Raw genomic sequence first — 24,696 nt, forward strand, 5'->3', positions numbered from 1 at the left:
AAGCGAATTACATGTGGGTTAGACAACTATAAAAGTGGGAAAAATAGACAAAGATCTAGGATTCTCACTATCATTATTATCCCATTATTTTATAGGGCATCAGTTGCCTCAGTGGAAGACTTTATAAAATGCATTATTTACATAAAACACACCAAGGCAGGAAATACAAATGAATGCAAAGAAAGGTGCTATGGACGCTGAATACTCCACACATTCACTCCAGGAGAAAAACGTGTGGTGTAAGCTGTGAAGTAGCATTACAAAAACTGCATCTTAACTACAATGGTTATTTTTTAACATTACTACGGCATAAGCATAATCTGAGTGTTATGCAACCTGGAGACAATCTACACTTTGTGATGATTCCACGACATCAAGGTTAACTAACGTGAGGATGACGGAAAGCAACTTCTTGAAGAAAAGACTCAACAAGAAAGCCTTTAAGATGCTAGCACCCAGGTCTTCCCTTCAGCACCTGTTTGTAGGATGTTTATAAAAACAGTAACGTCCCAATGAAGCTGCATGGTCAACATGTGCTTAAACTGATATTCACAGCACCAGGATTTCTATCAATTTTTCCTCACCTAGCTCAGGAAAACTCCCTGTGCAAAGATGTCCCATGATCTCTTTAGGAATATCCGCATTGTTAAGATTTGGGGATTCTGCTTTTTCATTTTTAAGTAGTTCCTATTACCCAGTAAATCACCAATATTTATATTTCTTTATGTATGCACAAAAAAGTATTTTAAATTCTACCAATTTCACTCCATATGTTAATTTTACGTTGTTACTCAACTCTACTTATTTATTCATTAATTCAACCAACAGACATTGACCACCATTCGCAAGGCACTGAAGAAACAAAAGATAAAATCTCAGCTCTCAGTATATGGGTCTTATATTCTGATAGTGGAATGCTGTGGATATTAAATACAATACAGGAGTGCTCCCTTATCCATGGGGGACGTGTTCAAGGCCCCCAGTGGATGCCTGAAACTGTGGATAGTACCAAAACCTATATGTACTACTTTTTTCCTATACATACCTACTATGATAAAGGTTACAATTAGGGTACTATAAAAGTTTAACAATAAAATAGAACACATACTATAATGAAAGTTATGTGCATGTGGTCCTTCTCTAAAGATTTGATTGTACTGTACTCACCCTTCTTGTGATGATGTGAGATGACACAATGCTTATGTGATGAGATGAAGAGAGGTGAATGACGTAGGCATTGTGACATAGCGGTAGGCTACTACTGACCTTCTGATATGTCAGGAGGAGGATCATCGGGCCATGACCATGTCGATGGTTGGGGATCCAGCAAATGGGATAATTCATATTCCGAGTGGGACACAGTAGGACGGCAACACGGTTTCATCACGCTACTCAGTGCGCAATTTAAAACTTATGAATTGTTTATTTCTGGAATTTTCCATTTAATATTTTTGGACTGTGGCTGTGGGCAACTGAAACCACAGAAAGCAAAACCGCGGATAAGGGGGGACTACTGTAGTATTTTGACCTATTTCTATTTCTATTTCTGCTAGTTTTCCTTTTATGTTGTTTAGGACCACACAAACTCAGTTATGATCTGCCATCAATGATATTTCTGCATCAATGCTTTTTCCAATGAAATTTTTTTTCTGATATTTTAAGAGTAATCCCCATTTTACTTACACGTATGAAGAAGTACCAATTCTAATTATTCCTTTAAAATCAGTCATTTCATTTTTAGTTTCTTCTTATATAAACAGGCTGATTTTTTTAATTCAATTCGTCACTCTTATTTTCTCAGGTAAATCAAGTCCAATAACATGTTATAACCGTTAGCTGTGTATATTCTCTTTCCTCACTGTTAAGTCTTCACCTTGATTTTTTCCTGACCCACTTTCCACAGTGAACTCAAAGCTATTTCCCATTACTTACTTATCCTCACACTATTTAAATAGCTGCTTCCATTACTTTCTTGTCTTGGGACAGACGGTCCTATTCGGCAACCCATTTAGCAGGTTTCTTAGGCTCATTCCACGACCCAGGAATTAAGACCATGTCCTTCCTTTATCTTTCATCACTTTAGAAAGCTTTCTGTTGCTTACGTCAGCTGTGACTCTCAGCATTATATACAAGCCCTGAAAGGATCCAATTACAAAGTCTGGGCCTGAGCACAGTAGGCACTCAAGAAACACGTGTTTCAGTGGAAGAAATGGACTCTTTACAGTAAAACAGTCAAAAGGGAACCTTAAGTTAGGAATTTAGGAGTCAGGTAAAAAAAATGAGAATTGTATTCTTATTTTTTCCTCTAGGACGACAGATGTCAGAACCTAGTGAAACTAAGGTTAATATGTTTTAAAGATTAAATTAAGCTTGGGTGTTTAATTTTTGGGTTTAACTAAATTTGTACACGTCTAAGAGTTATATACACAACATTAGTTTCTTTATCCTAACAGATCTTTCATTAAGCTTTTCTTCCCTTAATATTTCAGTATTTAAAGGAAAGGGTAATTAAACAGTGGTCACACAGAAATCTTTAAGGTACTTTCAACTGTTTTTTTTTTTTTGGGCAAACCTACTGGTTCCACATGGCAGTTATGACATGATAGGAACAGGGAAGTAAAAAGGGGAAGGGAACCCTTTACATATTTAAGGCTTCAAAGCTGGGATGCCTGAAAGCAGCTTTTTCTTTTCTATCATCCCAGGATTACTCTCTAGTGTGAAATCTCTACTTGATGGAAGCTTTCCCAAATTTCACTCATAAGGCCTCATTAAGAAGTAGTTGAAATACAGCAAGAGTTGGTGAGTTACAGATTTTTGAGTGCTCTTTCATACGGTTTCTTTCTGGAATGAATTAAACTGATATCAAATAAAGGTTGAGAAGTGAATGTAGTTTTCTTCTTAAATTTCACATTAAACTTAAATAGGTTATATCCACGTTACTAATTCTGATACTTTTGCTGAGTAATATCTAACATATATTGCACTTCTTTTGAATAATTTTTAACACACAGAGTACAAAATAAAACTTAAATGATTAAGTTGTAAAACCTAAAAGAAGTCTCCTGTGTTAATTACGATGTCTGGCACCTGTATGAACGCGCTGATGCTGAATAAGGTTTGTACTCTGGGTGAAGGTTTTACCACATATACGGCATGCATAGGGCTTCTCTCCTGTGTGAATTCTCTGGTGTTGAATAAGGCATGTTCTCTGGCTAAAATCTTTATCACATTCATTACATTTATAGGGTCTTTCTCCAGTGTGAGTTCTCTGATGTTGATTAAGTGATGAGGAATAAATAAAAGCTTTCCCACATTCATTACACTTATAGGGTTTCTCTCCGGTATGAATCCTTTGATGTTGAGTAAGATTTGCACCCTGTCTATATGCTTTCCCACATATATTGCATTTGAAGGGCTTTTCTCCATTATGAATCCTCTGATGTTGAGTAAGGTGTACACTCTGGCTGAATGCTTTCCCACACACACTGCATTTATACGGTTTCTCTCCAGTATGTGTTCTATGATGTTGAGTAAGGTTTGCACTCTGGCTGAAGGCTTTCCCACATATGTTACATATATAGGATTTCTCTCCAGTGTGAGTAGTTTGATGCTGAATAAGAGTTGAGGAATGAGCAAAGGCCTTTCCACATTCATTACATTTATAACACTTCTCTCCAGAATGAATTCTCTGATGTCGAATAAGGTAAGTACTCTGACTAAACACTTTCCAACACTCATTGCATTTATATGGTTTCTTTCCAGTATGTATTTTTTGATGTTGAAGGAGGTGTGTACTCTGACTGAAAGTTTTCCCACATTCGTTGCATATATAAGGTTTTTCTCCAGTATGAACTCTCTGATGATTAATCAGTGATGAACTGTGGCTGAAGGTTTTACCGCATTCCAAGCATTTATATGGTTTCTCTCCAGTATGTGTCCTTTGATGTATAGTAAGGTGTGCCCGCTGACTAAAGTCCTTCCCGCAGTCATCACACTTATAGGGTTTCTCTCCTGTATGAATTCTCTGATGTATAGTAAGGTGTGCACGCTGGCTGAAGGCCTTACCACACTGGTGGCATTCATACGGTTTTTCTCCAGTATGCATTCTCTGATGTGCAATAAGGGATGAGATGTGCCTGAACTCTTTCCCACATTCTTCACATTCATAAGATTTCTCTTTGGCATGGGTACTTTGGTGTTTTGTGAGGGATGGGTATTTCCTAAACTTTTTTCCACACACGTTACATTTATAAGGCTTCTCTCCAGGAAGTATTTTCCTATGTACAATACCATATGAGACGTGACTGAAGGTTGCCCTGCCTTCGTTATACACAGAAGTTTTATTATCTGATTGGGTACCAAACTGTATAATTAGGTTTGAATGCTTTTCAAAACTCTCTCTATATATATCATATTTACTAAGACACTCTTCTGTAGGGTCATCTTCTTGTGAAAGGACTGACTTCAACCTGAAATCTCTTCCATTAGTGGGAATTTTCCTGAAGCTATCTGTTGCTTGCCTCTCTAATCTGTCATCATAGTCAAATCGTTCTTCCAATTTGATGGTCCTGGTTCCATCCTTTGTGAGTTTAGAAATATTTTTAACTGGAGTATGCTCTTGGGCTTCTGTTTCCCGTTCTGAAATAAAAAGAAAATAAAAGTTTTTCTCTATTTGGAGAAAGGAAACTGCCAAAACAGAAACAAAATAATGAACATGAGTAAAATGCCTAAAAAGACTATGGTTCTGACAACCTCATAACATGGTCCTTAACACTTGGGAAAGGAGAATAAAAGGGAAGAAAAACAGGAGACTAAACTTTTGAAAAAGGAGAGGCTCCTTACTATTTGGCAAGGGCACAGAGTAAATAAAATAGGTTAGGTCAGGTGACAGAGCTGAGAAGAGAAACTGGTGAAGACTGTGAGGGATAACTTGGGATGACTTGAATTGCATAATTACTTACATACATTATAATTTATACAATGGGTTCATAAAGTAGGCATGCTAATGTCATCACTCCTTCTTCCAACCTACTCTGCACAATTCTACATAATATTCCAAAAGCAACTTCAGGGAGTGTTTTCCTGCTTAAATGTTTTTAGTAATTCTTCTATAGCCTAAAGCAATGGTTCTCCAAAGTACAGTTCCCAGACCACTGGCAGAACATCACTATCAGCTGGGACTACGTTAAATTATTGGGCCCCACCCAGACATACTGAATCTGAAACTCTGGGAGTGGGGCTGAGCAATCTGTTTTAGCAAGCCCTCTAGGAGGTTTTGATGCACACTAAAGTTTGAGGATCAGTCGCTTAAAGGACAAAAATTCAAGAAAGAGAGAAAAAAGAAGTTCAAATTACCTCCACTTGACCTTTAGTCCCAAAATAATCCAGCCTTTTCTATTCTACTATATCTTCCACCACACCTCATATTCAGCTTAACTTTAAAGTTCAAAGTTACCCACATAAGTTAAAACTACTTCCTCATAATCTTCTATTGGTGCCATGCTAATTCCAGACTCTAGGCCTTTTCTTTCTTTTTTTTTAAATTAATTTTATTGATATTATGAATATTTTTGAATACATCATTAGTACTTTTTGGTTTTTTTGAGGAAGATCAGCCCTGAGCTAACTACTGCTAGTCCTCCTCTTTTTGCTGAGGAAGACTGGCTCTGAGCTAACACGCGTACCCATCTTCCTCTACTTTATATGTGGGATGCCTACCACAGCATGGCGTGCCAAGCGGTGCCATGTCCACACCCAGGATCCGAACCAGTGAACCCCAGGCCACCGAGAAGCAGAACTGTGCACGCTTAACCGCTGTGCCACTGGGCTGGCCCCTAGGCCTTTTCTTTTTTTTTTTTTTGATTTTATTTTTTTCCTTTTTCTCCCCAAAGCCCCTCGGTACATAGTTGTATATTTTAGTCGTGGGTCCTTCTAGTTGTGGCATGTGGGACGCTGCCTCAGCATGGTTTGATGAGCAGTGCCATGTCTGCGCCCAGGATTCGAACCAATGAAACACTGGGCCGCCTGCAGCGGAGCGTGCGAACTTAACCACTTGGCCATGGGGCCAGCCCCTAGGCCTTTTCTTATGATACCTTCTCCACCTATTAAAAAAGATGTTCATGGCCCAGCTCATGTTTCTCTCTCCTTAGAATCCTAAAGTACAGAATAGGTTGAATCATATGAAATTCCCTTTTCTGTAGGTCAATATGGTTGAATATCAGCAGTTTCTTATGGTTCAACCATAATAATGTTGAGGCTGTGACAAAAGTTGGCCTTATATTATTATTTCACAATTTTGTGTGTTTCTTATATTTCCAACTTAGATGTAAACTCTGGAAATGGCTTACACTTCTTTTACATCTCCTTCAGAAAATGGCCCAAGACTTTGCATATGGTGGCCACTGAAGTGACTTGATAAAATAAATGACAATAACTTGTTGTAAAAAGGTGAACTCAAATGGAAGCACACACATACACATAACAAAAAGACTCTGACCCCAAACCTGGCTGCAAAGCCATCATGTATGTATCTGTTGATGCCCATTATGTTTCCGTTATGAAGGATTAAAACAAATTTAAGTTACAATACCTTTCTCCTTTTAAGTCAGGTAGGAAACACAGAACTTGTAAATATTAAGAATTATATAATGAAATATAATCAAATATGGAGTTTATAATATAGCAAAAATGGTACTGGGCAGTTCAGAAACTTTCTAAGATGCAAAGTATAACAGCTTTGCATATATATCCATTCAATAGAATCGTCCATCAATAAAGGACTAGATAGCATAGGGGATAATGGAATATTGATAATGATAAAAATGTTCATTGGTATGAAATGGTGGGTAGGATACATTAAGTGAAAAAAAGAGGTATATAACAGCATGTAGAGGAAGATGCCATCTCTGTAAAGATATGCTCTGTGCATTATAGACACACACACACACACACACTATCACACAGACAGTGATCATCTAAGGGGAGAAGGTCCTGGTAACGGGTGAGGGAGGGAGACATATTTCATTTTGCGTCCTTGTACTGCCTGAATTTACAAACTACTTTTATTCCTTTGATTCAAATACAAAAATCAGAGTCGACACTAGGAAATTCTTAAGTGTAATGTTAAATGAAAAAAGCAGTATCATAACTAGCATGAAAACTCATTAGAACTAGACAAATATTATCAAAATGCTAACAATCAGATTACAGGTTTTTAAAAATATTTTAAAATTTTCAACAAATTGGCTATATTATTTTTATTGTTATTGAGTACTAGAAATGTAGTTCTATTACTTTTATAAAAGAAAAAATTTAAAAACAACATTTATCAAACCAGGATTTGTTATTCCCCCTCTAAAAAAATAAAATGAGAATGCTAATGGACTGTATAGGTTAGGAGTGTATATATACATAAAAAAGATGAGATAGGACTAGAAGCTGAGTTTAACTTCTATGTAATCAGAATCAGTCTATGACAGTCTGTTCCATATACCTGAAAAGAAAGTGCTAAAGTTATAAAGAAGCTTAAAGTAACAAGTTTGAACAATGACCATAAAGAAATTGCTACTATAAGCATACACTTTAAACCAATCAGTTTATTGGAAGTTTAGAAACTGAAATCTTTAACCATTAAGCTTAAATATGTGTATATAATTAACCAAAAAGCATCGGTCAGCAGTATCTGTTGGTCAACAGGGCCAAAGAGTGGTATAATATTCCTCATAAAAGGGGTCAGTGTTGACTCGGGTAATCAAGGAAAGCTTTGTAGGGGAGGGTATAACTTGAGTTGAACCTGAAAGCACGGCTAGGTCCTGTATAAATATAAAGAACTACAGAAGTTCTGAGACAGGAATGGCCATCAAAGACCAATACTACTATATTTGCGAATTATCAAAGTTTCCATTTCCTGAAGTATGACTGACTAGAGGTTCAACTTATCCTGTATCTCTGAGCTGGTAAGAAAGTAAAATCCTCAGAGGTCAAAAATCAAGTAAAAACAGGAAGACAGGAAGTTAGCAAGAGTTGAAGCTGACTGCCTGAGATGACTCCTCAATCCTCCTTAAGCTTGAGGGTGCAAGGGGCTTAGGGGACAGAAGACAAAGCCTGGAGCCCAACCCTGGAAGGAGGGTGACACTCTGCATTACATTCTGTATAAGGATAGGCTAAAAAAACAAACAAAACCCCAAGAAGCTCATCTCTACAGAAGGAAAAAAGGAACTTGCCTTTCTGTCTCAGTGCTCTTTGGTGGGAGAAAAATCTCTCCCCCAAATATCTAAGCATAAACTGCCCCCATTGTGGATTTACAGCCCTAACTCATGCCACCTGAATGATCTAAAAAACTCATCCTGAGAAGTCAACTCAAAGTGGTCCCAGAACAGCAGTGCCTCCCAGAAGACTATCCCGACTCTAGTCCAGGCTTATTTCCATTATGCCATGTATGTTTTCTCAGTGTTGGGAGTGTGCTGAAATCTTTCCCCAAAGAATTAAGTGTGCTATACGTGTATTTTGTGTCATTCTGCCAACTAAGGCAAGGAAGGCCATAAATTATGAGAATTTGCTTTTCAAGTAGTATGACCCTTAAAATACCTAATGACCAGATAAGTTAAAGTTTAAAAAACAGATAAAGTTTTAAAAAGTGAAGCAATTCACTCTAAGGTAGCATATTATATTCTGTCATTATTGTTTAATTTACTGTTAATGCTGTATTCTAGCATCAATATTGTATGATATACTAGAAGTCAGAGCCTTAAATTAAAATAAAGGAAACAGAAAAGCAAAATGCAAAAGAGTATAGTGTACTTCTTTTGTATACAAAAGGAGATATAAAAACATACTTATGATTTACTTCTGCAAAGAATAAACCAGAAACAAATGAACATGGTTGCCTACAGAGAACAGATGGGAACAGGGCAGAGGGGATGGGAGTGCAGAACTTTCTGTATAGCTTTGACTTCTGAACCATGTTAACATTTTTACATACTCAAAAACATAAAATTAAATAAAAAACCAAGAAATAGAGAAAACATTAAAATTGAACACAAATGGAACCAACAAACTTAACTGTATATCAAACTATTCAGATAACCAGAAGGAAAGCATTCATGTAACTTTTGAACCCAGAATTCTGTATACTCTTAGTGGAATAAATCCTAAGGACAAAACTTTGAACTTTACCTAGTTTGTTATTAGTAGTGATATTGATATAATTATGAAACCATTTTAGTGTGTATTATATGAAAGAGCAAATGAGTAAATATACTGATACTGTTTGGAACCAGGTTACTCATTGTATGGGAAAGGAAATACAAAATGAAATATCGGGAGATACAAAATGGAATACCCTTGTAGTGTTGGATTTGAATTAGAGTTACCAGTATTAACTCATGATTTAAAAAAAACACTACATACATTCATACATATATATAGACATATTTCCCAGCTCTATCCACTGAACAGATCTAGAAGCAATGGTACCCATGGCAGTCAGCACACTTACCGCCCAGATCTTTGTTTCTAAGTACTATTCCCCGTTAAAATGAACCATGGTTCCTTAGAGAAATTCCAGGTCTAAGGTAGGCACAAGGTCAGCTTAAAGAACATGTTGTGCCAGAAAGCAAGGAAATGCTCAAAGACTAATGGGGACATCTTAAAAAGACACTGGATCTGGTTTTAAAGGGTCCTACTGAGGTGGTCCAATATGGCAATATAGGAAGATCCCGAACTCACGTCTTCCCACAGAAACACTGAATCTACAGCTATATCTGGAACAACTCCCCCTGGAAAAGACTTGAAAACTAGCTGAAGAGCTGCTTCACAGCAAAGGAGAAAAGGGCCACATCAAGGCGGGCAGGAGAGGCTGAACGAGTCTCACCAACAATCCTACCCTGGCATGGCGATCCACAATTAGGAGGGATCTCACAGATCCAAGCTTGTCCCTGAGGAGCCAAAAGTTCATACATCACATCAGGAACCTCAACCCTTAAGACCTGCACCTGACAGACAGTTCCCAAAACATCTGGCTTTGAAAACCAATGGGACTCGCATCCATCAGAACCGGGGAGGGGGGTGGGGATATCGAACTGAGAGACAGCTCTTGAAGGGCTCAAACGCAGACTCACTTGCCCCAGGGCCCAGACTATCTGTGAAGGAGATTCATTTGCTAATCTTAAAGCATCTGCTGGAGAGGCAGGGTACTGTTGAGATTCTCTCTTGGGACAGAGGCACTGGTGGGTGCCATTTTTGCGCTCTGCCTCGCTAAAGCTGGTGCACATGCGCCATCCTTGCACTCTCCCTCTGCCATGCTCCACAGTGGCAGTAGCTCCCAGAGAGGAGGTTTTACTGATGTCTGGTGCCCTAGCGTTTGCAGTGGCAGCCCAGGGGACACACCTTGAGCGCCTGGCTCTGGAGGCCCGGGGAACTTGTGTTCCTGGGTCCCAGGCGACTATAACAATTGGAGAGACAGTTCTTGGCAGACTACCACCCCCAGTGCGCTGCACAGACAGCAGACTGAAACACACCCCCAGTCTTTCTGAGGAGGAGGTCTAAGTGCCTTCCAGGAGCTCTGGCCTGAGGGGCAGGTTCCTGGTCTGGCCTACTCCTGGGGCCTCTAGAGGTGCTCTCGGGAAACAGTCTGGTGGGTGCAGTCTTGGTACTTTCCCTCTGCCTCACTCCAGCTTGCTGCTATCTCCCAGAGTGGAGCTTATAGCTTTCTCTGGTGCCCTGATTTGTGCAACTGCTGCCAAAAGACAACTCTGCATCACCTGGCTCTGGAGGCCAGCAGGGCTTATGCTCACAGGTCCTACAAGACTATGACCAACAGAGAAAAAATTCTTAAACAGCCACTACCCTCAGGGCATAGAGAGAGGCAACAGACTCAGGAGTCCAGTCTCTCTGTGAGAGAGGAGTGTAAGCTTATCATCATAGCTGCAGCCTGAGGGACAGGCTACTACTTACAGACCTAGGAGCTGACTGGAAACCTTTCCAGAGACCTCACAGGCAGGCACCATCTTTACGCTCTCCCTCTGCTGTGCTCCAGAGTGCCAGTATGTTTTGGAGGGGAGTTCTTATGCGTGTTGGTGCCCCAGTTTTTCCGGCTGCCAGAGGGGACGTTCCTTGGTTGCCTGGCTCTGGTGGCCAGCAGGGCCTGTGTTCTTGGGTCCAAGACTGTAATAATCGGAAACAATTCTTGGCAGCTACCACCTCCAGCGCGCTGCACAGACAGTAGACTGAAACACACTCCCAGTCTTCCTGTGAAAGGCCTGTCTGCTTGTCTGGGAGCTTCACTCAGCCTGAAGCCGGCTTCAGTTTGCCACATATTTCAGGAGGCCACACATTCAGGAGGCCACAGAGGTGCTCAAAGGGAAGATAGGACAGGACATGCTATCTTTGTGCTCTCCCTGTGCCTTGCTATGGCTCGCAGGTACCTCCCAGAAAGGAGCTCATACTATCCTCTGGAGCCCCAATTTTTGTAACTGTTGCACAGGGGAGACCTCCAGATTGCTTGGTCTGGAGGCCAACAGGGTTTACGATTGTGGTCCCACAGGACTGTATATATTTATATACTTTAAAAGCTGCTGCCTGGGGATCTGGCTTCCCATCAGCCTGAGGCTAGGTGCTGACTGAGATCCTCCCTCTGCAACACTGACAGGTCTTCGCACACCCGCAACAACTGGAGCTATTAAAAATAAATCAGGCTGTTGGGACAATCACAAAGTTCAAGAGACAAAGTTCATCTCCTACATAAGGCCACTCCTTCAAGACTGGGAGAAGCAGCTGTTTTGCCTAATACATAAAAACAAACAGAGAATCAAGCAAAATGAGGAAATAGAGGAATATGTTCCAAACAACAAAAAAAAGATAAAAACCTCATAAAGAAATCTTAATGAAATGAAGATATGTAATTAACCTGACAAAGAGTTCAAAGTAATCATCATAAAGATGCTCACTGAACTTGGGAAAAGAATGGTTGAACACAGTGAAAACTATAACAAAGAGAAAATATAAGAAAGTACCAAAGAGAAGTCATAGAGCTGAGCAATAGAATAACTGAATTGAAAAATACTAGAGAGGTTCAACAGCAGACTAGACGAAGCAGAAGAAAGGATCAGTGATCTCAAAGACAGGGCAGTGTAACTCATTTAAACAGAGCAGCAAAAAGAAAAAAGAATTTAAAAAAGGGAAGATAGCTTAAGGGACTCATAGGACAACATGAAGCATCTGCATTACAGGAGTTCCAGAAGGACAAGAGAGAGAGAAAGGGGCAGAAAACTTATTGAAGAAATAATGCTGAAAACGTCCCTAAACCTGGGGGAAGCAGACATTCAGATCCAGGAAGCCCAAAGAGTTCCAAATAATATGAACCCAAAGAGATCTCCACCAAGACACATTATAATTAAAATGTCAAAAGTTAAAGAGAATCTTTAAAGCAGCGAGAGAAAAACACCTTGTTATATACAAGGATCCCCCATAAGACTATGGGCAGATTTTTCAGCAGAAACTTTTCAGGCCAGAGGGAGTGGCACAATATATTTAATGTGCTGAAAGGAAAAAACTTCCATCCAAGAACACTCCACCTGGCAAAGCTGTCTAGAACTGAAAGAGATAAAGAGCTTTCCAGACAAGCAAAAGCTAAAGGGGTTCATCCCCACTAAACTGGCCTTACAAGAAAAGTTAAAGGGCCTTCTTTAAGCTGAAAAGAAAGGGCACTATTTAGCAACAAGAAAACATATGAAAGTATAAATCTCACCGGTGAAGGTGAACATGTAGTAAAGATAGTGGATTAATCATGTAGAAAGTTAGTATGAAGGTTAAATGATAAAAGTAGTAAAAATAACTCTAAAATAATTAGTTAAGGGACACATCAAATAAAAAGATGTAAAATGTGACATCAAAAACATAAAATGTGGGGGCTGGCAGTGTGGTGTAGGGGTTAAGTTCAGCACACTCCACTTCGGCGTCCTGGGTTTGTGGGTTCAGATCCTGGGCACAGACCTACACCACTCATCAGCGGGGACCTATGTATAAAGTAGAGGACGACTGCTACAGGTGTTAGCTCAGCGCTAATCTTCCTCCGCAAAAACTCACAAAAAACAAAATACAAAAAACATAAAAATGTGGTAGAGTGAGTAAAAACGTAGAGTTTTAGAATGTGTTCAAACTTAAGTCATTATCAATACAAAATAGACTGTTATAAATATAGGTTGTTATATGTAAGTCTCATGGTAACCACAAAGTAAAAACCTTCAGTAGATACACAAAAGATAATGAGAAAGGAATCTAAACGTAACACTAAAGAAAGTCATCAAACCACAAAGGAAGAGAGCAAGAGAAGAAGAAAGGAAAGGAATTACAAAACAACCAGAAAAAAATTAAGTAAATGACAATAAGTACATACCTATCAATAATGACTTTAAATGCAAATGGACTAAATTCTCCCATCAAAAGACAGAGAGTGGCTGAATGGATAAGACCCATTTGCTGTCTACAAGAGACTCACTTCAAATGTAAGGCCACAAACAAACTGAAAGTGAAGGGATAGAAAAAAGAAAGCTAGGGTAGCTATACTTAGATAAAATAGACTTTAAAAGAAAGACTGTAATAAAAGACCAAAGAAGGGTATTACATAATGATAAAGGGGTCAATCTAACAAAAGGATATAAAATTTATAAATATTTATGCACCCAACATAGGAGCACCTAAATATATAAAGCAAATATTAACAGACCTAAAGGGAAAGAAAGACAGCAATACAATAATAGTAGGAGATTTTAATATTCCATTTACATCAATGGATAGATCATCCAGAAAGAAAACCAACAAGGAAACACCAGCCTTAAATGACACATTGGACCAGATGGACTTAATAGATACATACAGAACATTCCATCTAAAAGCAACAGAAAACACATTCTTCTCAAGTGCACATAGAATATTCTCCAGAACAGATCATGTTAGGCCACAAAACAAGTCTCAATAAATTTAAGAAGATTGAAATCATCAAGCATCTTTTCTGACCTCAATGGTATGAAACTAGAAGTCAATTACAAGAAGAAAAATGGAAAAGTCACAAATATGTGGAGATTAAACAACATGCTACTGAACAACCAATGGGTCAACAAAGAAATCAAAACAGAAATAAAAAAATACCTTGAGACAAATGAAAACACAAAATTCATGGGATGCAGCAAAAGCAGTTCTAAGAGGGAAGTTCATAGTAATACAGGTCTGCCTCAAGAAATAAGAAAAATCTCAAATAAAAAATCTGACTTTACAACTCAAGGAACTAGAAAAACAGGAACAAAAGAAGCCCAAAGTTAGTAAAAGGAAGGAAATAGAGATCAGAGTGGAAATAAATGAAATAAAGACTAAAAAGACAATAGAAAAGATCAATGAAACTAAGAGCTGGTTCTTTGAAAGGATAAACAAAATTGACAAACCTTTAGCTAGATTCACCAAGAAAAAAAAAAAGGGCTCAAATAAATAAAATCAGAAATGAAAGGGGAGATGTTATAACTGATACCACAGAAATACAAAGGATCATAAAAGACTACTATGAACAATTATATGCCAACAAATTGGACAATGTAGAAGACATTAATAATCTCTTAGAAACATACAACCTTCTAAGACAGAATCATGAAGAAACAGAAAATATGAATAAAACAATTAATAGTAAGGAGATTGAATCAGTAATAAAAAACTTACCAACAAGCAAAAGTCCAGGACCAGATGGCTTCACTGGTGAATTCTATCACTGAAAGAAGAATTAATACCTATCCTTCTCAAACTCTTCCAAATACTGAAGAGGAGGGAATGCTTCCAAACTACTTTTACAAGGCCAACATCACCCTGACACCAAAACCAGTCAAGGACACCACAAGAAAAGAAAACTACAGGCCAATATCCCTGATGAACATAGATGCAAAACTCAACAAAATATTAGCAAACCAAATTCAACAATACGTTAAAAGGATAGGGCCAGCCACAGTGACCCAGTGGTTAAATTTGGCACACTCTGCTTTGGAGGCCCAGGTTCAGTTCCTGAGTGCAGACCTACACCACTTGTCTGTCAGTGGCCATGCTGTGGCAGTGGCTCACAAACAAAAAGAGGAAGATTGGCAGTAGATGTTAGCTCAGGGAAAATCTTCCTCAGCAAAATAAAATAAAATAAAATAAAAGGATGACCCACCATGATCAAGTGGGATTTATTCCAGGGCTGCAAGGATGGCTCAACATCTGCAAATCAATCAACGTAATACACCACATTAACAGAATGAAGGACAAAAATCACATGATCATCTCAGTAGATGCAGAAAAAGCATACGACAAAATTCAACATCCATTTACCATAAAAACTCTCAACAAAGTGGGTAAAGAGGGAAGATACCTCAAAATAATGCCATATATGACAAGGCCACAGCTAATATCATACTCATCAGTGAAAAGCTGAAAGCTTTTCCTCTAAGATCTGGAACAAAACAAAATGCCCACTCTCACCACTTTTATTCAACATAGTACTGGAAGTCCTAGCTAGAGCAATAAGGCAAGAAAAAGCAAGAAAAGGCATCCAAATTGGAAAGGAAGAAGTAAAATTGTCACTATTTGCAGATGGCATGACACTATATATCAAAAACCCTAAAGACTCCACCAAAAAACTGTAAGACCTAATAAACGAATTTGGTAAAGCTGCAGAGTACAAAATCAATATACGAAAATCTCTTGCATTTCTATACACTAACAACAAACTATCAGAAAGAGAAATTAAGAAAACAATCCCATTTACAATTACATCAAAAAGAACAAAATACCTGGGAATAAATTTAACCAAGGAGGTAAAAGAACTGTACACTGAAAATTATAAGACACTGATAAAAGAAATTGAAGAAGACGCAAGTAAATGGAAAGATATCCAGTGCTCATGGATTGGAAGAATTAATATTGCTAAAATGTCCATATTACCCAAAGCAGTCTACAAATTCAATGCAATCCCTATCAAAAATTCCAATGGCATTTTTCACAGAAACAGAACAAACAATCCTAAAATTTATATGAAACCACAAAAGACTCCAAACAGCCAAAGCAATCTTGATGAAGAACAAAGCTGGAGGCATCAAGCTCCCTGATTTTAAACTATATTACAAAGCTATAGTAATCAAAAAAGTATGGTAGTGGCAGAAAAACAGACTCATAGATCAATGGAACAGAACAGAGAGTCCAGATATAAACCCATGCATATATGGTCAATTAATCTATGACAAAGGAGGCGATAATATACAATCGGGAAAGGACAGTCTCTTCAATAAATGGTGTTGGGAAAAGTGGACAGCCACATGCAAAAGAATGAAACTAGACTACTATCTTACACCACACACAAAAATTAACTCAATAAATTCAAGACTTGAACATAACACCTGAAACTATAAAACTCCTAGAAGAAAATATAGGCAATAAGCTCCTTGACATTGGACTTGGCAATGATTTTTTTTAGATCTGACTCCAAAAGCAAAGGCATCAAAAGGAAAAATAAACAAGTGCGACTACATCAAACCAAAAAGTTGCTGTACAGCAAAGGAAATTATCAACAAAATGAAAAGGCAACCTACCAAATGGGAGAAAACATTTGCATATCAGATATCATATATCTGATAAGGGATTAATATCCAAAATATATCAAGAACTCATACAACTCAACAGCCAAAAAGCAAACAATCTGATTAAAAAATGGGCAGAGGACCTGAATAGACATTTTCCCAAAGAAGATATAGAGATGGCCAACAGGCACATGAAAAGATGCTCAACAGCACTAATTATCAGGGAGATGCAAATCAAAACCACAATGAGATATCAACTCACACTTGTCAGAATGGCTATTATGAAAAAGACAAGAAATAACAAGTGTTGGTGAGGATGTGGAGAAAAGGGAACCCTTGCACACTGTTGGTGGGAACGTAAATTGGTGCAGCCACCATGGAAAACACTATGGAGGTTCCTCAAAAAATTAAAAATAGAACTACTCTATGATCCAGCAATTCCACTTCTGGGTATTTATTGAAAGAAAACAAAAACACTAATTCAAAAAGATGCATGCACCCCCACGTCCATGGGAGTACCTACAATAGCCAAGATATGGAAGCAACCTAAGTGTCCACTGATGGATGGATAAAGATGATGTGGTGTATATATACACAATGGAATACTACTCAGCCATAAAAAAGAATGGAATCTTGCCATTTGTGACAACATGGATGGACCTTTGAGGGCATTATTCTAAGTTATTTCACTTGTTCAGAGAAAGACAACTACTGCATGATGTCACTTTTAAGTGGAACCTAAAAAAACAAAAGAACAAACAAAGCAAAACAAAACAAGCTCATAGAAACAGAGAACAGACTGGTGGTTGATAGACGTGGGTATTGGGAGGTAAGTGAAATGGGTGAAGTGAGTCAAAAGGTACAAACTTCCAGTTATAAGATAAATATGTCCTGGGGATTTAATGTACAGCATGGGGGCTACAGTTAATAACACTGAATATGTACTGCATATTTGAAAGTTGCTAAGAGAGTAAATCTTAAAAGTTCTCATCATAAGAAAAAACAAATTTTGTAACTATGTATGGTGATGGATGGTAACTGGATTTATTGTGGTGATCATTTTGCAGTGTATACAAATACAGAATCATTATGTTGTACACCTGAAACTAGCATAAAATTATATGTGAATTATACTTCAATTAAAAAAAAAAGGCTCCCACTGACCAAATTTGGCACAACTGAGCATCAAAACAAACCCCCAAACTAGAATTAATGGACTAACAATAAATTCTTAAAAATTCTGTTAGTCTATAGTGATATATACACATAAAAATGGGGTGGGAGGAGGGACAGCTATTCTTTACAAAAGAATGCTATTAATTGTTTAGAAGATATGACTGAATCAGAAAATCACCATTCTGCAACCAGCAATGTAATAAAGTAAGGATCATCGATGGATGCTAAAAACCTTAAATAAAAGGTTATCATGGAATAGAATAATCATGTAGCCTCTAAGTATCAATCTGCAGATTAAACTTACTAACAAAGAAAAAAATCCTTTAAAATGGAGAGATTTGGTAGATAATACCTTAATGAAACTGAACATCACCAACAATGAGACTAATTGATATTACGTGTCTTCTGAGGAAAAGGAATGGAAAGTACACAGCTATAAAGTATTCTTGGCAAAAATGTTTAATTTAAATCTAATCAGGAGGAAACAATCAGGCAAAGCTAGATTGTGGGTCACTCTCCAAAAAACCTGGCCTCAAGGCTTCAAAAAATGTATCATGAAAGATTAAAAAAAAGCAACAAGAAAAGGCTGGGGAACAGTTCTAGATTAAAAGACTAAAGAACAAGATAACCAAGTGGAACATGTGATTCCTGACTGGCTCCTGCACTGGGGAGAAAAACATCAATAAGGGATACTTTGGGACAGTTGGGAAAATCTGAGTATTTGACTATCCATTAGATGACATTATTGTATGTATGTTAAATACTTGGAGTGAGAGAATGGTGTGTTTATGTAGGAGAATGGTCACGTTCTGAGAAGACAGATGCAGAATTATTTAGGTGTGAGATGTCACGACGCCTGCAACTAACTTTCAAATGGTTCAGTGCAAAAACTGTGTGTGTGTATGTACGAAGACAAAGCAAAAGTGGCTAAATGATGACAACTGGTGATGCCAGGTAAAAAACATACAGGTGTTGAATGTTCCTGCAACTCTTCTGCAGGTTTGAAATCATTCACATGAAGCTGTTGTGGAGGAAGGAAGAAAGGAATGGGAATAACCAAAAAGCCCATCAATGGGGCACAGGTTCAGTAAGTTATGAGTCACACGTAAAATCTGATGCAGATATTTAAAAAAAGAACAAGGAAGCTCTTTACCTACTCATTTGGAACACTTATCAAGATGTACTTTCAAGTAAAAAAAGCAAAGGACAAAACTGTGTGTACAGTATGCTACCATTTATTTTGGAAAATGGAGGAAAAATATTTCTATACTGACTTGTTATGCAAACAAAGCAAAGTAAACCCCTGAAAGAATAAACTAGGAACAAACAACAGTGGCTGTGTGTTGGGGAGGTGTAAGGACTGCGTGCATGTGGTAAACAGGAGGGAGACTTCCGTCTGTATTTATCTGGCTTTATGTATTTTTAAAATTTTTGATCCCAGACAAAACTTTAAGTGACAGGACCCAGGGGTCATGGAGAAGGATAAAATTTGAGACATGGGGGAAAGGTATAAAAATGACATTTGGAAAACCTCTTCCTGAAGATGGCCTCTGTAAAGGAAGCAGTGCCAACAGCTCAGCATTCTTGACAGGCTAGGATGTCTTTGTGGAAAGTGACTTGGCTGTGTTTAAAAATATACCTCAGCACACTTAGGATAATAGAGAATCTTAAGCACAAAGAATCTCATCTGCTGGTTATTCTCTCACCTGGACTAGGGCCTTCTAGAATTTCCTTTATCACCATCCACGGTTCTTCCAATATGGGAATCACAGTTGGTCTGTACACTGTAAGTCCTGTTCAGGAGGAATATAATGAGTTTTATCCTGTAGATAAACAGTTGTTCAAATTTTATTACCTGACTTCTTCTTATCCATAAGGACAGAGCTCCATAGGAAAATAACAGTTGATGGACATGATCTAATGAATTAGGTTGCTGTCCTTTTCAAAGGTAGGATAAAAATTTCCTGCCACCCTGGAGGATATGTGCATGGAGACCACGGGGAAAGAAGGAAATGGGCAAGGTGCAGCAATGGGTGGCAGCCCCGTGAAGCTGTGCATCATAGTTTTTAATGATTTTTCATTTGGGAGAAGGGAGTAGAACATAGCCATGTCTGTACCCAAATAGGATGAGCACATTCATCTCTAGACCCCATTCTCAGCAAAGTACTTTAGAAGCCCAACCTATTTTTAACAACCAAGGAAAGTAAAGATACTCTGGTGCGTGTGCTGGGAGGAGGAGTGGGCACAGACGATGCTTACCCAGAGAAACCATGTTCCAGTAGTTCTGTAACGTCACAGTTTTGTACAATTCCTTCTGTACAGGACGCATTAGCTCCCAGTCCTCCTGGGTGATATCCACAGCCACATCTTTGAATGTCATTGATTCCTAAAACATCAAATATAACTTAACTTGGTTCAAGGACTAGCAGGAAGGGGATAGTGATAACACCAGGTAATCACAGAATCTTGAGCTTTCGTAGGACCCTAAAGGTTATTTAGTCAAAACCTTCACTCAAGGTATGGATGAGCATACCTGAATTGCCCTCAAGGGAAGTTTGAAAATAAAGTAAATTTATCATTTTTGATTGCCACTAGTGCATGCATTGGTGGCTCCATCTTAAAGAACAAAGGGTTTTAAACATAAATGACAGTTGAATGGTTTTGTTTTTCAAGATTTGCCTTAAGAATAAATTCAATGTGTTATAATTTGAAGTTTTATTTTTGTGTGCTCTATGATGATAAGAGCCCTTCTTTCCTTTTTAAAATAAAACTGATACCAATAACCATACTGCTGAACTGCTGTACTTTTAGATACATTTCACAACTGGTAAGGTTAGTGACCTCTTTGCTCTTACTTTTGTTAAAAAAATACTCTTGATTACTCTTGCATGTTTTTCAAATAACCTTCGTAAGTTTCTTTACAAAATTATATTGGGACTTTGAAATCACATTCAGTTTATAATCTAGGGAGAACTGACAGTTTTTTATTTTTTTAATTTTTAATTTTTCCTTTTTTCTTTCCAAAGCCCCCCGGTACACAGCCGCATAGTTTTCTTAGTTGTGGGTCCCTCCAGCCATGGCATGCAGGAGGCCGCCCCAGCATGGCCAGACCAGTGGCACCCAAACCGTGCCCAGGACCCAAACTGGCGAAACCCTGGGCTGCCGAGGCAGAGCGCACGAAGCCAATCACTTGGCCACGGGGCCGGCCCCTGACAGTTTTTTATATTCAAGCCTTCTTTCACGTCCTATAGAATGATATAGGATATGAAGGTACTGCAAAATTTATACCATGTTTAGTCCTAGCTATTTTAAATTTTGAGGGGTAATACTGTGAATGGAATTTTTCATTTCATTTTATCATCTGATTTTTATGTATATTTAAGGAAGTGACTTTTTTTTTTTGGTGAGGAAGACTGGCCCTGAGCTAACATCTGTCCCAATCTTCCTCTATTTTTACTACGTGGGATGCCGCCACAGCACGGCTTGATGAGTGGTGTGTAGGTCTGTGCCTGGGATCTGAACCTGTAAACCCCAGCTGCCAAAGCGGAGCACACAAACCCAACCACTATGCAACCAGGCTGGCCCAGGAAGTGATTAATTTTTGTAAGCCATTTTCTGTAGCAGTCACTTTACTCAAATTTTCTATTATTGTTTCTAACAGTTTTTCCCTTGATTTTCTTAGGTTTTTCAGGTAAACATTCATATTATCTATAAATAATAACTTCTCTCTGGTTATCAATTTCAGACCATGTATATTTTTACAGCAGACCTTTCTCTTAAGGTGGCCTGAGTTGCTCTTCCTTAAAGTAACACAGACTCATGATCAATAGGAACACAACATAATACATGGCCTTTAATTCTTTGTTAATGAGGAAAAATAATATTAGTAACTATTGTTTATCTTACTGTGCTCTTATTACTTACTGTAATCCAGGCTAACAAGTCTCATAATATTTAATCTTCACAATCTAAGAGGAATATCTATTTATTAGAGTTGAATAACTCAGGCTTAAGTGGTTATGTATCTTGCCCCAAATTACAGGTTCAGTGGCAGAACCAGGAATCTAACCTAGACCCATCTGGCTGTGGAGGTCAATCCCTTAACCTCTAGGCGATATTGCTGCCTTAAAGTCAAAAAGAGAGGAAGGAAGGGCATGTCAAGGGAAGGCAATGGGTCCCATTCCCTATACAGGGCAGTCCCCTACCTTAAAAGGCCAAGGTGATTTAAGGAGAAAAACTGAGGCTTAGGTCCTTGAGAGGACTTTTGGGGTAACAGAAGTTAGAGGGCCACGATAGAAAATGTCCTCACACGCCAAGCCCTTTTAAAATCACAGAAGAAACTAAAACTCACTTTGGTCACCAAGTTATTTAGCCATCCTGCCTGGAAAGCATGTCTTCCTTTGGGGTCTTCCTTTGGGGTCTCCTGGGGAAGGGCAGAGTTCTGAGGAGCAGCTAGGGAAGAGAAAGAGACCACGATGGAGATTAGTTCTATTTGAACAGCCTAGGGAACCCTTCACCAAATAGATGCCTGTCCTTTCTTAAAGTGATAGGTCAGAAGGAAAGCAAAAACAGCACTCCTACTTGAAAGAGTGAGAGGGAAGGGATAATGACTTGTCCTAAAACATCATTTGCAGGCTTCAAAAACAAGTCTGCTCTGGGACGCAAATGTACCAAATTCACAATTTCCTACTAAACTCTTATGGATGTAAATTTTGTGAGTTATCTCTTTACTTACTAAGGAAATGTTCTCTGGACCCCTTTCTACCTATTTGGAAGTATGTTACTGTAAAACCCAGTTCACAAGGCAAACGACTTATTGGCAGAATGGTTCAAGCCTCTGTAGGTAACCTTCCTGAGGGCTCACACTGGGGTAATATGGTTGTGTCTGGTCATTGTTTTATGACACATCTCCTTTGGGTTTAGAGAACGAGTTTGGTTCCAAGCAATCTGAAGGGGAACAGCACGCAGGATGGGGTTCTTGTTAAAGCTTGCTCTCACTCACTCACAGATGTTCGTTCTCCCTAATTTCTTTAAAGGGCTGCTCTCTGATATGCCAGCTGCCTTCTCTGACCACCCAGGATTACTCCCCTCTCTGCTCTGTAATCCTCACCTTCCTCTTCTAGAATCTGAGTCAAATCCTCCACCAGAGTCACCACTTCCTCGCTGTTCTCTGGGTACTGGGACTTCACCCAAGTCCTAACCTCCCCAGGCAGGATGGTCAGGAATTGTTCCAGCACCAGCAGCTCCAGGATTTGTTCCTTTGAGTGAATCTCAGGTCTCAGCCACTTAAGGCAGAGCTCTCGGAGTTGATTCAATGCCTTTCGAGGACCAGCCAGGTCTGGGTATGGAAAATTCCTAAAATTCTGTCGACAGGTTTCAGCGTCACGCAAGAGTCTTGAAGCAAGGGTTTCCTTTTCAACATTGTGGGGTCCAGTCTGAGCCTTGTCTGGCTTCCACATTAGAAGGATTTGGGAGCGTGAAGAACTGGTCATCCTCTTGCTTGGGGCTAACATTGCTACAGACAGGAGAGTCAATCTAGCAGTATCCTTTATTTCTCCAGTAGTGAGCCAACTGCTTGAAGACTCATGCTAGAGCCACAAAGACATTATATCAAGGGCTGCTGCAGCCAGGGGCAGAACAGAGTGAAGGTAGAGTTAGCAGCCTTTGTTACAAATTCTGAGCCCAGAACTTGCAGGGATGGTTAAGAGACCCTGAAACACAAGAACAGACCACGAGGTCAAGAATTCGTGGTGCTCTCTGCTATACACATACACAAACAAAAATACACTATCCAGTGTGCACAGATAAACACACATAGACTTTTACCTTGGTCTCTCTCTCATACCCTTAGACTTGTAAGATAAATGCAGTCTGCTAGGGAGGAGGTTGGGACTGCCATAACAAGGTGGTGATAGAAGCAAAGACTTGAATCATGAGCAAACAACAGATAAAACTTCCAACTTGTTGAAACAGAAATTAAACACTTTATAGAAAAAAATGCTTCAGTATTTTAGTCACTGATACAGAAGCTGTAATGACTAACTGATTCTCAATACAACGGAACAAATCTATTAGAACAAACTAGGAAGATGATTTCTTCCTAATAAAGTGCTCAAGGTTCCCAAGGGAACTGTCAGGAAAAAAGGGCGAGCTGTTTACTCGCTTTGCATATTAATGCCAGCCTATTCTAGCTTTTCACTATCTGCGGTCTGAGGAGACAAGCTGGTTGGACTGGAAACAAGTAGAAGAGAGTGGTGTGATTTAAAGCCCATTAGGTGCTTCTACAGGAGACAATTCCTTATGAATAAATCTGAAACCAGGATTCCGAAGAAAACCTCAGAATAGGTCTGCCCTGGAGAACAACCGACAACACCTGTCCACGGGCTCCTACTGAGCCCTTCTCAACCACAGCCGTGTCACCCAAGCCAACTGTTTACAAGGCCCTGCAGAACCCTGCGCCGGCCTCGTCTCCCCGCCCCTCCACAGGGGGTGTCCCTAACTCCTCTTTAGCCAGAGGGTCGCGGGCAGCCGGGGAGTCGGGACTCGGAGACGCGCTGCGCCGGGACTGGGCCCCCACAGCAGCATCCACACCGTGTTCGCCTCCCCGCAGGCCGCCAGCAGGGCGCCCACGCGTGGACGGGCTGGGGCTCTGGCCCTGACCGCGCGGACACTCGCTCCGGCGCCCGCGACATCATTACCTGTCGCTGGGACCGGCGGACGCGCAGCCGGAGCGGCCCGAGAGGCCCCGGGCAACAATGGCGGCGGGGGCGCGGGCGCCTGCGTGGCGGGCTCAGTCCCGCGCCGCAGAGGGGCCCCTGGTTCCGCCACTTCCCTTCCCCGGAAAGCACAGCGTGTGTCGGCAGCAGCCGCACGTCGCAGCCCAGGCCTGCCTGAAAGGCCCGGCCCGGAACCCACCGCGCCCCCGCTTCGC

The 24,696-nt window shown here is 39.5% G+C and overlaps 1 protein-coding gene across 1 annotated transcript; it reads right to left on the bottom strand.

Annotated features, from left to right (window-relative positions):
• Nucleotides 1–56: 56 nt before the first annotated feature.
• Nucleotides 57–24,696, bottom strand: ZNF287 (zinc finger protein 287). Its single transcript, XM_046677715.1, has 6 exons — nucleotides 24,464–24,696; nucleotides 22,876–23,476; nucleotides 22,117–22,217; nucleotides 20,025–20,151; nucleotides 19,472–19,558; nucleotides 57–4,638 (listed from the first exon to the last, which is right to left on the bottom strand). The coding sequence occupies exons 2-6, from the start codon at nucleotides 23,276–23,278 to the stop codon at nucleotides 3,068–3,070; spliced, it is 2,289 nt and encodes a 762-aa protein (XP_046533671.1). The 5' UTR covers nucleotides 23,279–23,476; nucleotides 24,464–24,696; the 3' UTR covers nucleotides 57–3,067.

This window comes from Equus quagga, chromosome 11, assembly GCF_021613505.1.
Source record: "Equus quagga isolate Etosha38 chromosome 11, UCLA_HA_Equagga_1.0, whole genome shotgun sequence".
NCBI lineage: Eukaryota > Metazoa > Chordata > Mammalia > Perissodactyla > Equidae > Equus > Equus quagga.

Bases quoted from the DNA above. Each gene is read 5' to 3' on its own strand.
- ZNF287 (XM_046677715.1), bottom strand. From the start codon at position 23,278: ATGTTAGCCCCAAGCAAGAGGATGACCAGTTCTTCACGCTCCCAAATC. The intron at 20,152-22,116 runs GTGAGTTTTAGT...TTGATGTTTTAG, and splicing joins TAAATAACTTGGTGACCAAA to GAATCAATGACATTCAAAGA. The intron at 4,639-19,471 runs GTGAGAGAATAA...TTTTTATTTCAG, and splicing joins TCTAGAAGGCCCTAGTCCAG to AACGGGAAACAGAAGCCCAA.